Raw genomic sequence first — 13,374 nt, 5'->3', positions numbered from 1 at the left:
TGATGCATAAATGTTTAGAAGCTGTAACAATACTACAGTTCACCTGGAACCCCAATTAAAGAATATTCACTAAAGTTGAAGAAAGGACGTAAGTCAGGTGTATTAAAGAAATAATTGGATTTATTTACAACTCCTCTCTTACTCTCAAAGGGGACCTGTGTAGTGTTTTCCCTGGGAAAAAAATCAGTAGCTAGAAGAATATTTGACATGATATCAATTTTGTGAACTTCTTGTGCTCAAAAAAAAAAATTTAACACACAAAAACACATGCAATTTTGCAGTCTGAAAGGGCTCTAGTGTCATTCTTCTGTCTACTTTTCCATCCATAAATTAGATTACCAATAAAAGCACAGAGGTAGATTTGTACAGAGAGGCTTTAAGAGGGAAACTTAAATCAAGGTTAATATGAAAGGTGCTAAAGATTATATTTGTATATATGCTGTAAACTTCCTAAAATTGTTTTGGGGATGTGATGATTTTATATATAAAACATAAATAAAAAGAGAGGTTTAATGACTAGGTTAATCGAACCACCATTCATCATAAAAAAAAAAACAAAAAAAAAACTCTCACCAAGTTAAGGATACAGGGGAAAATCCTCAACTTGATAAACAGCATCTTCAAAAAACATACACCTAACATAATTCTTAATGATCAAAGACTGAATCTTTTCTCCCAAAGATGGGGAATGAGGCAAGTACTCCTACTCAACATAATACAGGCAGTTTTAACAATTTCAAAAAGGTAGGAAAAAGAAAAAATAAAACATACAGATTGGAAAGGAAGAAAAAAAATGTGTCTATTTAGAGATGACAGGATGGTCTACATAGAAAATTCTAAGGAATCTACCAAAAAAAAAAAAAACAAACCTCTTCAGAATAAGTGCATTCAGCAAGATAGCATGATGAAGATTAATCAATAACAAAAAGCAGTCACATTTTTATATAGCAACGATGAACATACAAAAGTTGAAATTAAAAGCACAATACCATTTACAATCACTTCAATGAAACTGAAATACTCAGGTATATGTTTAACAAAACAGGTACATGATCTACGAGCTAAAAATTACAAAACGTGATAAAAACAAGACCTTAGAAAATATAAAGACAGTGTTATTGGAATGTAAGACTTGTAATATAGTAAATATGTCAGTTTTCCCCAAATTGATCTATAGGCTTAATGCTATTCCTATCAAAATCATACCCAGGTTTATTACAGTTATATGAGCTGGTCATAAAATTAATGTGAAAAGGCACACACCCTGGAACAGCTAAAGCAATCTTGACAGAGGACAATAAGGCAAGAAGACTAAGTCTATCTGATACTAAGATTTACTATATAGCCACAGTAAGTAAGACAGTGTAGTATAGGTGGAAGGATAGACACATGAATCAATAGACCAAGTTTCCTCCAATGTAACATTTTGTAAAACTTTAATATGTATACTTTAGTATACTACAGTATACTAAAGTATAGGTATATAAGTACAGTACAGCACAAAATGCCACAACCAGGCTATTAACATTGATACAATCCACTTATGTTTTCTATATTGTCCTAATTTTACTCGTACTCATCTGTGTGTATTTGTACATTTGGTTACATACAATTTTATCACATATGTAAATTTACATATCCACCATCATAGTCAAGATACTGTATACTTCCATCAGCAAAAAAATCCCTCATGTTGCCTTTTTATAACTACATCCCTCTTCCACCTGAATCACCCTCCCCGACCTCATCCTTAACCTCTGATAACAGCAAATTGAAAATTTAATCATTTCCAAAATGTTATATAAATGGAATCATATAGCATGAGACCTTTTGCATTGTTTTTTTATTTTAACTCGGCATAATTCCCTAAGGGATTCACCTGAGTTGTGTTTATCAATAGTTTGTTCCTTCTCGTCGCTGAGTAGTATTCCTTGGTATAAGATGTCCCACTTGTTTAACCAGTCACCTGTTGATTCAAGTTTTGTCCATTCAAATAAAGCTGCTATGACATTCATGTACAGACTTTTACATGAATATAAAATTTCATTTCTCTGGATTAAATGCCCATGAATGCAACCGCTGGATCACATGGTAGTGGTATGCACAGTTTTGTAAGAAATTGCCAGACTCTTTTCCATAATGGTTGTACATTTTATATTCTCCTCTACCTCAAGCAATGTATAAAAATCCAGTTTCTCAGCATCCTCTCCAGCCCTTGTATATTATAAGCTCCTTGTATTGTATGTTGCATATTGTAACCCAATTTTTTGGATCCCCAGTGCCTTACAAAAAGAGCCCAGCACAGACTAGTTGGTAGATGCATGTAAAGTGCTAGGTACAAAGCTGAAATGTTTGTTTTTCAGGAAGGACGAAGGCAGTGACTTCTAAGTTACATGCAACAAATTCTTATTTTGTAAAGGAAACAAAAAATAAATAAATAGAATGAAACAATCTAAGATACGCAAGGGTACTATGGAAAGACACAGAGGGAGAGACCCAGAAAGATGACTCTTCCTCTGCTCTCCTGTTTTGTGTCCCACATCTTTCTGTTTCCCCTTTCTTCCTCTTATTTGGCCTGTTTGTTCATTTCTCCACTATGCGCCTTTTTCATCACAGGCTGATTTTAACTCTACTCTCTTTTATCTTCCTTCCAACTGACTTCTTTTAGTGAGACTTTCTCTTCCCTTGAACTTTCAGCTCTCCCTCTAGGAACTTTCTCTCAATCTGTCCCTCTGAATAATCTACATGAATTCACCCAAATTTAGGTCTTAGAGTAGAATATATTGGATGAAATCTAGCTTGCCTCAGAGAACTGAAGTAGGAAAAGCTGCTGAACAATTGCATCCACAGGTCTTGCTGACTATTATGCCCTAAACCTCCCACGTTTGCCATGATTTTCTCTTGGCACAGTATCCCTCCCAATTCCCCTCTTTTTCCTTTTATCCATCATGGCTTCTCTGCTTCCCCATAACCGCAGACACTTTGTGTCTCTTTCATAGTGCTCATCACATTTTACCTGTTATATCACTTTTTGTTTTATTGCACCTTTGAGACTGTAAAGTTTCAGGGAAGGTTTATAAATTATTCATATGCAAAAATGCCTTACACAATGCTGGGCACATTGAAAGTTACTGAATTAACATATTAATTAACACAGTATTAAGTTCAGTTTTAGCAGATCTTTAAGAAAATAAAATGTTTCTGCCCAAACCATTTTCTATTACATTTTTTGAAACCGGTGAGCACTAAATGAATAAGAGTTAATTCGAATTTGTAAATCCTGTGAAACACAGTGCTTAAAGAATTTACCTGGATAAGAAAAACCTACAGAATTAAAACAATTGTGTTTAAAGCCCCCTTGAAATCCTCTGTCAAAGTCAAACTTAACTGCTATCTATGGCAGGATATGAAGTTCTCTCACATTTTAATTCACCAAAATGACAGATATGGTATTTCAGATACTTTTACTCATTCCAGACCCACGTTCTAAACAGAAAGACCAAGGTAAGAACATTACTATTCTATGCGTCAGCATTCACTCATGAACATAAGTTGTATATTAAGGTTTCAGTGGGGAGTTTTGTTTCTGTTTTTTGGCTTTGTTTGTTTGTTTTTGTATAAGATATAAACAGATCACTGTCTGTGATAATAGGAATAGTAACATTACATTAGGAAACCAAAATGAGTTTGGATCTCAGCCTCAGCCTCCTCAAGCAAGCACACAATTTTAACATCAAATGCTAAAATGAAACAGTGCTGTCTTCCTCTATGGATTTCTCATTTGGAGTGCTTGCTCCAGGTATTCGCTAATATTGAGAACATCACTTAATGTTCTCTACCATTTTGTTTCTTAAAATCTTCAAGTGTTGGGGGAAAAAAAGACTTTCAGGGACTTAAAAATGTGTATGTGTGTGTGGTTTTGTGTGTTTTCCCCATAAGCTCATGAATAAACCAAATGTAAACACAGTCCAGGGGAGGCAAGCTGATTTTAAAAGAAGGCAACAAGGCTCAGATAATCGGTGTGTTGTTAGGCGGGGTGCGCGCACTGGCACAGGATCTCACAGGGAGAGCTTAGACATTCAGGATGTTTACGAGTAAAAGCAGAAGGTGGAAAAAGCAGAACACACAAGGCCCAGTGTCCTGAGAGCCTGGCGCGGGTGAAGCCCAAAATAATTACTACTGATGAAGGAGCTGTTTTGTTCCAAACTGTGTCCTTGTTCAGATACATAAATAATAAATTTAAAAATAATAATAATTATTATTATTACCATCATTATTATAAAGCAACTCATCTAAATACAAAATCTGCCATATAAATCTATTTACTTATATCGATAAGGCCGCCAGCATCCTAATCAATCCGAATTTCTGTTAGCCAAACCTGAGAGAAGCGCGGTACAGGCTGGAACCTGATTTAAAGCGGCCCGGAACATTAATCGCCTCAGTTAATAGAGAACTTGAAGCTGATGCCCAAGGGCAAAAAATAAAAACAATGTTTTTAAAGGACTTTACGCCGGTTGCAGCGAATGCCCACAAACTTGTTTGACTTCATTTCCTCGCTGACAGGCAAACCAGGACTGAACTTGTCGGAAGATGAGCCGGACTCGGCCAGCGCCAGGGTGCAGCGGGCAGCCGCCCCGGGCGAGAGCGGGGTTTGCAGACGGGAAGGTGAGCGCGGGAGAAGCTAGAGGAACCAGCGCCGAAGCCCGGGAGACGGACACGACAAAGGTCAAAGCTAGTGAGGTAAGGCTGCTCCCGACTTCGCTGCGCCCCGCGTTCGCGTCCGCGTTTGCAAGAGCAGACTCAGTCGGGGAAACGGTGCCCAGCCCCAAAGTGGGGGAGCCCCCGGGGGCGCAACCGGCGAGAAGCGTCGCCAGGCCGGTCCGGCTAGCGCTGCCCTGCCCCGTGGTCCGCAAACCTCAACCCCCAGCGGCCGCGCCCCTCCCCGACCTGGGCGCGCCCGGGCCCGGCCGCCCGCCGCCCCTTACCGAGCCAGAAGTGCAGGCGGTAGGTGAAGCCCCGGTGGGCCTGGGTCGTGTGTAGCACCAGGTACGCATCCCCGACGTAGAAGTCGCCGTAAGCGCTCTCGGGCACCGGCACCAGCTCCAGCTTCTCGATCCTCCAGACCTGCAGCCCCGCCTGCTTGCCCGCCCGGGCGAACTCCTCGTGGTACAGTCCCTGGGCCATGGCTCGGGGACGCGATGTTCCGGGGAGTTGGCGGCGGACCTCGTTGACCTTGGAGTCGGACTTAATCCAGACCGGCAGGAAGGACCCTCGTCGCGGCCGTTTTATAGGGTTTGCTCTGCGCCGGGGGGGTTGGGCGGGGCCCCCAAACGGGAGGGGCTAAGTGCCCAGGGTGGAGTTGCTTCGGAGTAGGCGATCCCTTCCCATCCAAAGCTCAGCGCCTAGTACCAACCTCCTGTGCCCGAGGGGAGATTTCCCGCAGCCCGAGCGAGGGGAACTGGAATCTCAGAAATCGTGAGATCCTAAGGAAACTTACTGAAATTCCTTGAAATGCCTCCTCCAAGGAAGGATATTTTCCCAGGCAACAGTTGCAGGAGATCAACAATTAAAACTCTGGTTAGCGCATCGTTTAAAAAAAAAAAAAAGGCTATCCAGGGGACAATTAATCATCAGCTCCATCATTTTATCAGCCAGTCTCTCCATTGCCAATGGCCGAAGTTTTTCTATCTTGATCTTCCCAATTTGAAAATGTCATGAGAAACCGCAAGTCAGGTTTCTTGGAAAGAATGAAAATCTGGAAGGATGGCGGTCTTACCCAGGGAACAGAGCTCTGCAAGTTCCCAGGGGTTCAGGGAAGTGTGGTTAGGTTCTTTGCCATCTGTCTCCTTTTGCCAAGAAGGTTGTTTTGGAACAAAAAACAACAGCAGCCCTCCTGGGGTGTTCGCAGGCTGGGCTGTTTGTGACTGTGATATTATGCTTAGTTTGCCTTGTGAGTTACCAGTTACCTGGCTTCAAGGTGCAAATTTTCTCCTTGTTTTCCCTACAATTTTTGCTTTTGCAGCATGGGCAAAGCACGTTAAAATACAGGTGGCATTTTACCCCTTATTTTGCATTCATTTAACTGAAGCTGATATGGCAAAGGATTTTATTGTTGTTGAGAAAGCAAATCGTTCATGATGTAGAGTAAGAAAGCTGGTTTTTATGCATGTACATTTTCTGTCACTTTTCCAAATTACTGGAGTCCCTGGAATGTCACTAATAACATACAATTTGATTTTGTCCTTAATTAATTTATGTTTTAAAGTAGGTATTACATGATGCTAAAAAATTCAAAATTACAGGTGTGCAATAAAAATGTATCCCTATTTCACCTGCCATCTAGTTGCTTTCCCCAGAGGCAGCTGAGTTACCAGTTTCTTATGTATTTTTCCAGATGTATTTGATATTCCTTCATCTACAAGAATATAGATAACATAGTTTTTATTTTCTAACAGAAATGGTAACATACACACTGTTCTGAACCAATATATCAAAATACCAGTACTCATAAGCTTTTTACTGACCACAAGGTATTCCATCTTATAAATATACTATAACTTATTTAATTTGTTCAAGTTCATAAGCATTTAAAATCTATCTTTTGCTAACACAATGTTGCAAACAACATTTCTGCACACACTTTATTATACTCATGCATGATAACTATGAGATGAATTCTTGGAAATAGAATTGCTAGCGGGGTTGGAATTCAATGGACGTGATGACAGTCATCACTGTCCATTATGAATTATGGATAGTGTCATATTATGAAACAGGTCACTACCATTTAATGCTCTTCTGCAATGATGAGATTTGGCGCAGACAGCTTTCATTCAATTCCTCTGTTCATTCTTGGTTCTGAGGCTTTTGGCAAATCACCTAACTACAGCAAGCCTCAGGCTCCTCATCTATAAAATGGGAAAATAACAGTTTTCACCTAAAAAGATGGTTATTTGGATTAAATGCAAAAGTATTTGTGTCTGTTACATAGAAAATGCTCAGTAATTATGAGCCATTATTATGCAGTGTGAGCTTCCTTTTGCTCCTCTAAACCTCTTCTCCATCCTTCTGCACCCGCAGTCTTCCCTTAAGACCAGCTTGCATGGGCTAAAGCAACTGGGCTTCAATGCCCTCTAGCTTAGGGTTTGGATGGAAAACAGAGGGAGAGAGAGAATAAGGTCTGAGTATTTATTTCCTTGGCTCCCTCCACCAAAAGTCACTGTACTTTTGAAGACAGATAATTCTATCTGACTTTTTCTCTCCTTTGGATTCAAGCAACTGCCCCCTCAGATGCACTATCCCTTTGGTTTCTCTGTCCTTCTGCTTCTATATATAACGTCTAAAAAAAAAAATTCTCCTGAATTTTTCTGTTTTGTATGTGCCATCTGCTATAGGTTGAGATCCTAACTGATAAATACTATTAGCTATATTCTCTTATTTTTCTTTCTAACACAAACAATGATAGGTAGGTTTGAGAAGGCTTATTTTATAAATGAGGAAACTGAGGCTTTGGAACTTGTCAAAACTCACCCAGCTAGTGAGTGGCCAAAGGACATTTCAAGCTCACTGTGTCTAATTCAAAAGCATATCTTTCAGTCCAAACTGTTTGCCCAAGATTTGTTCATATAATTTACATTTTCATTTTCTTTAAACTTGTCCCTAGAGAAGCTTCTGATCTAGTGTGTCCCATTTAGCACCAGGAAGTTTAGCTTTAACTTTGTCACTGAGCCGTTACATGTCTTGGTTTTCTTATCTGTAAAGTGAAAATCATTTGTTCCCTTCCTTCCTTTAGGGGAAAAAATATGAAAACTGGCAATCTGGACTTAAGATACTTTAAAAATCAGAGTTATTACTTAAATTCAATTTCAGTTTTAATGATAATTCCTTTCCTTCTAGTGAAGGAATTCCTTGTAACTTTTTTTTATTGAAGAAATAAAAAGGAACTTTGATGGATAAGAAATTCCCTGTTGCTTAGGCCATCACTAGGGTGAGGCAAGTGAGGCACCTGCCTAGGATGCAAAATTTACAGTGGCACTAAAAAGTTCCATAAACAAGACCAATACTATTTTAAGGCAGTATTTTTAAAAATCAAAATTAATGCAAAAAATCATGATAAAATAACAGAGTTTAAAATAAAAACAGAATTGTTAACAGTGCCAGATGGGGCTATATTGGATGCTGAGACAAAGGAAAAATACTGATCTTCCTTTACTTAAAATTTTGATATTTTGGTTTATTGTTTTTTGCATCACTGTCTCACTTTTCTTATCTGTGAAATGGGAATACTGACAGAAATCCTTGTAAAACTGTCATGACTATTAAATAGATAAGTAAATATAAACTGGAATAGTGCCTGTCATAAACTCAACTGAGACTGACAAATGGTTAATTCACTTCTCCAAATCCAATCCTGTAAGAATAATGTTTCTAAGTATAGTTCAGATAAGGACTGCCCATTTCCTATACAAAAAAGATCTCTAAAACCAGATGCCAATTTCTTTTCCATGCCTTTATTTTCTCTCTCTCTTTCTCTCTCTCATAACCTAGGTCCTTAAGAATAGATTATTTTATCCTTTTCATGTTATTGCCCTTCTTCCATTATCTGTCTATTGAAGTTTTGTTTAAGGTTTAACTAAAGATACACATCTTCATCATCACTATCTCCTTGGCTCCATTAAATTTCAGCATCCTCTCTGCTCCCAGTGCTCTTGATATGCTCTTATAGTATAGCAGTTACCACACTCTAAAGCATGTTTTCTCTCACAAGACTGTAGGTTCACTCAGAGACTTATATCTCTTTATCTTATTCTCTGATCTTATGATAACACATGCTATAAAGGTGTGGCTGAATAGTTGATTTTGGATTAAATTACTTTTTTTTTTTTTTTGGTCAGTTTACCAATCCTCTCTCAGTCCAGGTAGAAACAGCCAAAGTGAGTACATTTTCATTTTATTTTATTTTATTTTAGAACTTTTATTGAGATACAGTTAACAGACAATAAACAGCATATATTTAGAGTGTACAATTTGGTATCCCAATCTCCCAATTCATTCCCTCCCTACCCTCCCTGCTTTCCCCACTTGGTGTCCATATGTTTGTTTTCTACCTCTGTGTCTCTATTTCTGCCTTGCATTTCCTCTTTCATAGTTGTTAGCATTTGCCTTATGTATTGAGGTGCTCCTACATTGGGTGCATATATATTTATAATTGTTATCTCCTCTTCTTGGATGGATCCCTTGATCTTGATGTAGTGTCCTTTCTTGTCTCTTGTAACATTTTTTATTTTAAAGTCTATTTTATCTGATATGGGTATCGCTACTCCAGCTTTCTTTTGATTTCCATTTGTATGGAATATCTTTTTCCATCCCCTCACTTTCAGTCTGTATGTGTCCCTACATCTGAAGTGAGTCTCTTGTAGACAGCATATATATGGGTCTTGTTTTTGTATCCATTCAGCCAGTCTTTGTCTTTTGGTTGATGCATTTAGTCCATTCACATTCAAGGTAATCATCAATATGTATGTTCCTATTACAATTTTCTTAATTGTTTTGTTTTTGTTTTTGTAGGTCCTTTTCTTCTCTTATGTTTCCCGCTTAGAGAAGTTCCTTTAGCATTTGTTGTAGGGCTGGTTTGGTGGTGCTGAATTCTCTTAGCTGTTGCTTGTCTGTAAAGCTTTTGATTTCTCTGTCGAATCTGAATGAGATCCTTGCTGGGTCAAGTATTCTTGGTTGTAGGTTCTTCCCTTTCATCACTTGAAATATATCGTGCCACTCCCTTCTGGCTTGCAGAGTTTCTGCTGAGAAATCAGCTGTTAACCTTATGGGAGTTCCTTTGTATGTTGTCATTTTTCCCTTGTTGCTTTTAATAACATTTTTCTGTCTTTAATTTCTGTCAGTTTGACTACTATATGTCTTGGCGTGTTTCTCCTTGGGTTTATCCTGCCTGGGACTCTCTGCGCTTCCTGCACTTGGGTAGCTATTTCCTTCCCCATGTTAGGGAAGTTTTCAACTATAATCTCTGCCAATATTTTCTCCGGTCCTGTCTCTCTCTCTTCTCCTTTTGGGACCCCTATAATGCGAATGTTGGTGTGTTTAACATTGTCCCAGAGGTCTCTTAGGCTGTCTTCAGTTCTTTTCATTCTTTTCTCTTTATTCTTTTCCACATCAGTGATTATCACCATTCTATCTTCCAGGTCACTTATTCGCCCTTCTGCCTCAGTTAATCTGCTATTGGTTCCTTCTAGTGCATTTTTCATTTCCGTTATTGTGTTGCATATCTCTGTTTGTTTGCTCTTTAATTCTTGTAGGTCTTTGGTAAACTTTTCGATCTTTGCATCCAGTCTTTTTTCAAAGTCCTGGATCATCTTCAGTATCATTATTCTGAATTCTTTTTATGGAAGGGTGACTATCTCCTCTTCATTTAATTGTTTTTCTGGGGTTTTATCCTGTCCCTTCGTCTGGTACAAAGTCCTCTGCTTTTTCATTTTCTCTATCTTTCTGTGGCTGTGGTTTTCAGTTCCACAAGATGAAATACTGCTGAAACTGCTTGATACTGCTGTCTGCCCTCTTGTGGAGGAAGCTATCTCAGTGAGTACGTTTTTTTGTTTGTTTGTTTTGTTTTTTACCAAGAGTCTGGAGGTTTGGGGTATAGGGCCTCATGGTTGAATTCAAGGTCTGTGTTCTTCTAGAATGTTAATGCCCAAGGGTAAATGTTACATAGTTTAATCCTTGAAATAAATAAGTGTTAATAATATAATTAATAGATTGTGCAATTTATTGGAATAAGTTAGTAAAACACAAAGCAAAAAGTTGGCTTCTCGTTGGCTTCCTGCTCCAAAGCATAAAATCTTAGAGTTGAGAGGCATCTAATTTTATTTCCATTACTGCATCATGACAACAGAATTGCTGAAATTAAACATATATGAAAGATAGGAAGTACACCTTTTTGTCTTTGATTATAAATAATGAAAGAATGTAATTAAAAATACATTTCTTTTACTGGTAATCCTGCTAAACTTTACTAGCTTGTTTGACTTACCAAATGATTTGAGGGTTTAAGCATGGAACCTGGAGTCAAAAGACCTGAGTGTTGTGAGGATTGAAAGAGGTGACGTATGTCAAAGTCTTCTGAACACAAGCAATAAACACAGTTAATAATCAGCAAGGACCCTTAATCCCAGCACTTATCAAAGGTAGGTGATTATTAAAAGTGAAAGAGCACTCTAAGGAAGTGTATTTCTATCCCTCCTGTCCATATCGGACAAACCAGAACTTTGTAAAAATTCATCAAATTTTTTTTTAGATCGGCCAGGATCTAGGACTTTCTCTTTCACCAATTTGTTTAAAAATTGCATGGAATACTATAACTATAAAGGCATGGTCATGGCTCAGTACTATGGTGGAGGGTTTACTGTTCTTGAATGTTTGCTGTTGTGATAAATAATTTACTTCTTGTAAACCTATTTACCACAGCAGGTTGATTTAGCACTTTCTTTGAAATATTTTTATTATATATAAAATCACATTATTATTATTATATAGAAAATAGCTAACCCCTGCGAGATTATTGAAAGAGGACATCATCATTACTTTAGGAGTTTACATATTAGAGAATGCACATGACCAAAAGAAAGGTTGAGGGTCCAAGGTCTCATAGAGATTTATGATCTAAAATGATGATTTTTGCTTTAAGCTTATATTGATGCAAATAGAGATCTGAGGATAATTCTGGTTTTAAAACTATGATAAAATTGAGGCTAAAACTGGGACTTCTCTGGTGGCACAGTGGTTAAGAATCTGTCTGCCAATCCAGGGGAGATGGGTTCGATCTCTAGTCCAGGAAGATTCTACATGCTGTGGAGCAACTAACCCCGTGAGCCACAACTACTGAGCCCATGTGTTGCAACTACTGAAGCCCACGCACCTAGAGCCTGTGCTCTGCAACAAGGGAAGCCACTGCAATGAGAAGCCGGTGCACTGCATGGAAGAGAAGCCCCCGCTCGCCACAACTAGAGAAAGCCTGTGCACAGTAACGAAGACCCAATGCAGCCCAATAAGTAAATAAATGAAATAAAATTGAGTCTAATTTCCCCTGGTTTTTCTAAATGTATCTATTTACTAATAATCACAATGAACATTTTATTTAGTTTTGCTTGTTTGTAGCCCTGACTTTACTATCTTGTGAGAAATAACCTCAGATTTTCAAGGAATATGTCAGCAATTACTTAGAACATTTGAATGTCAGAACTGTGATCATAGAGAATAATGGAAATCTGACATGATCAGATCATCATTTTCTTGTACAGGTACTTACAAAAATAAGGTTAATTAACACATCTAAACCAAATAGCAGTTTGTGTTAAGGCTTGACTATATCTTTCTCACTGACCAGAAATCACTTCCTTTAGCTAATTCTCTTCTTGACTCAGTATCTCTTTAAATTTAAATTAAGTTTAAATTAAGCAATCTGACTGGTATTTCTTATACTCTTAGCTTTCCCCTTATCTCAGTAACTTGAGGCTTCCCTAAAATCACAGGGTTCTATGAACTATTCAAATTGATTGGAAGAATTTTTGTTAGATGTTTTATTTTATATATTTCAGAGAACACTGTATTCTGAACCTGAGAAAGGGAGCCTCACCTCCTCCATGTCTACCCATTCCCTCTCCTGAAATGACCAAGATTAAAAATAAGTCATTCAATAACTATTCCTGGATACTTGGTACTCATGCTTCCAGTCAAGGCCCACAGAGGAAAAATAGAAGGCATTTTGCCTCACCAAAGAAATCGTGGGGGCACTGGGATACTTGGAAGGCCTTTAAAAAGATGGGTGAGAGTTCTTTTATTTTTCTACAATTTTTATTTGAATATTTATTGTGCTTTTACTGAAGACAATTTTGAAAGTACCAATTACGAATGAGATTAAAATTATCCCTAATCACACAACCTACAGATAAGTTCTGATAACATTTTAAACAAAATCAAGGTCATGATATGAAACTCTACATTTTGATATATAGTTTGTTTTATCATCTATGACACATCTAGATCTTTTCACTAGGTGGTTGAAGCTGAAAACAACGTAGAATTTTCAAAAGTCCCATCCTCACCTTTGAGAAAGCCTGATTTGCTGGGCATGAACAAATCCTGTGTCATTTTAGAATCTTTGGAAGAATAATTTTAACTTTTATTTTTATTTAAAAAATTATAAAGGAATTACACTCACCCATAATCAAGTCATTCTTACCCTCTCTATTTTGACAGACATTATATTATTTAAGAAGTGAATGCCCATCTTTGGCCCACTGAAGATCACCTTTCAGAGGACACATTTTAACAATCCGATGCATATTCTTTTCAAGGTTTTTCTTG

The 13,374-nt window shown here is 37.9% G+C and overlaps 1 protein-coding gene and 1 long non-coding RNA gene across 3 annotated transcripts in view; one reads left to right on the top strand and one right to left on the bottom strand.

Moving 5' to 3' along the window:
- SCIN (scinderin) overlaps positions 1–5,370 on the bottom strand; it is a 67,690-nt gene extending 62,320 nt beyond the window's left edge. The window contains exon 1 of the mRNA XM_057732413.1: positions 4,989–5,370. Within this exon, the coding sequence (XP_057588396.1) occupies positions 4,989–5,187 (199 nt within the window). The 5' untranslated portion in view covers positions 5,188–5,370. The remainder of the gene's footprint in view (positions 1–4,988) is intronic.
- The window catches only part of LOC130851728 (uncharacterized), a 32,553-nt gene continuing 23,778 nt past the window's right edge, over positions 4,600–13,374 (top strand). For both annotated transcript variants that reach the window (XR_009053260.1, XR_009053259.1), the window contains exons 1-5: positions 4,600–4,743; positions 10,520–10,590; positions 11,816–12,059; positions 12,166–12,308; positions 12,606–12,832. This is a non-coding gene — a long non-coding RNA (uncharacterized LOC130851728). The remainder of the gene's footprint in view (positions 4,744–10,519; positions 10,591–11,815; positions 12,060–12,165; positions 12,309–12,605; positions 12,833–13,374) is intronic.

The sequence above is a fragment of the Hippopotamus amphibius genome, chromosome 4, assembly GCF_030028045.1.
Source record: "Hippopotamus amphibius kiboko isolate mHipAmp2 chromosome 4, mHipAmp2.hap2, whole genome shotgun sequence".
Classification (NCBI taxonomy): domain Eukaryota; kingdom Metazoa; phylum Chordata; class Mammalia; order Artiodactyla; family Hippopotamidae; genus Hippopotamus; species Hippopotamus amphibius.
Note: the sequence above shows the minus strand (reverse complement) of the source record. Positions and strands in the feature narration are given on the sequence as shown.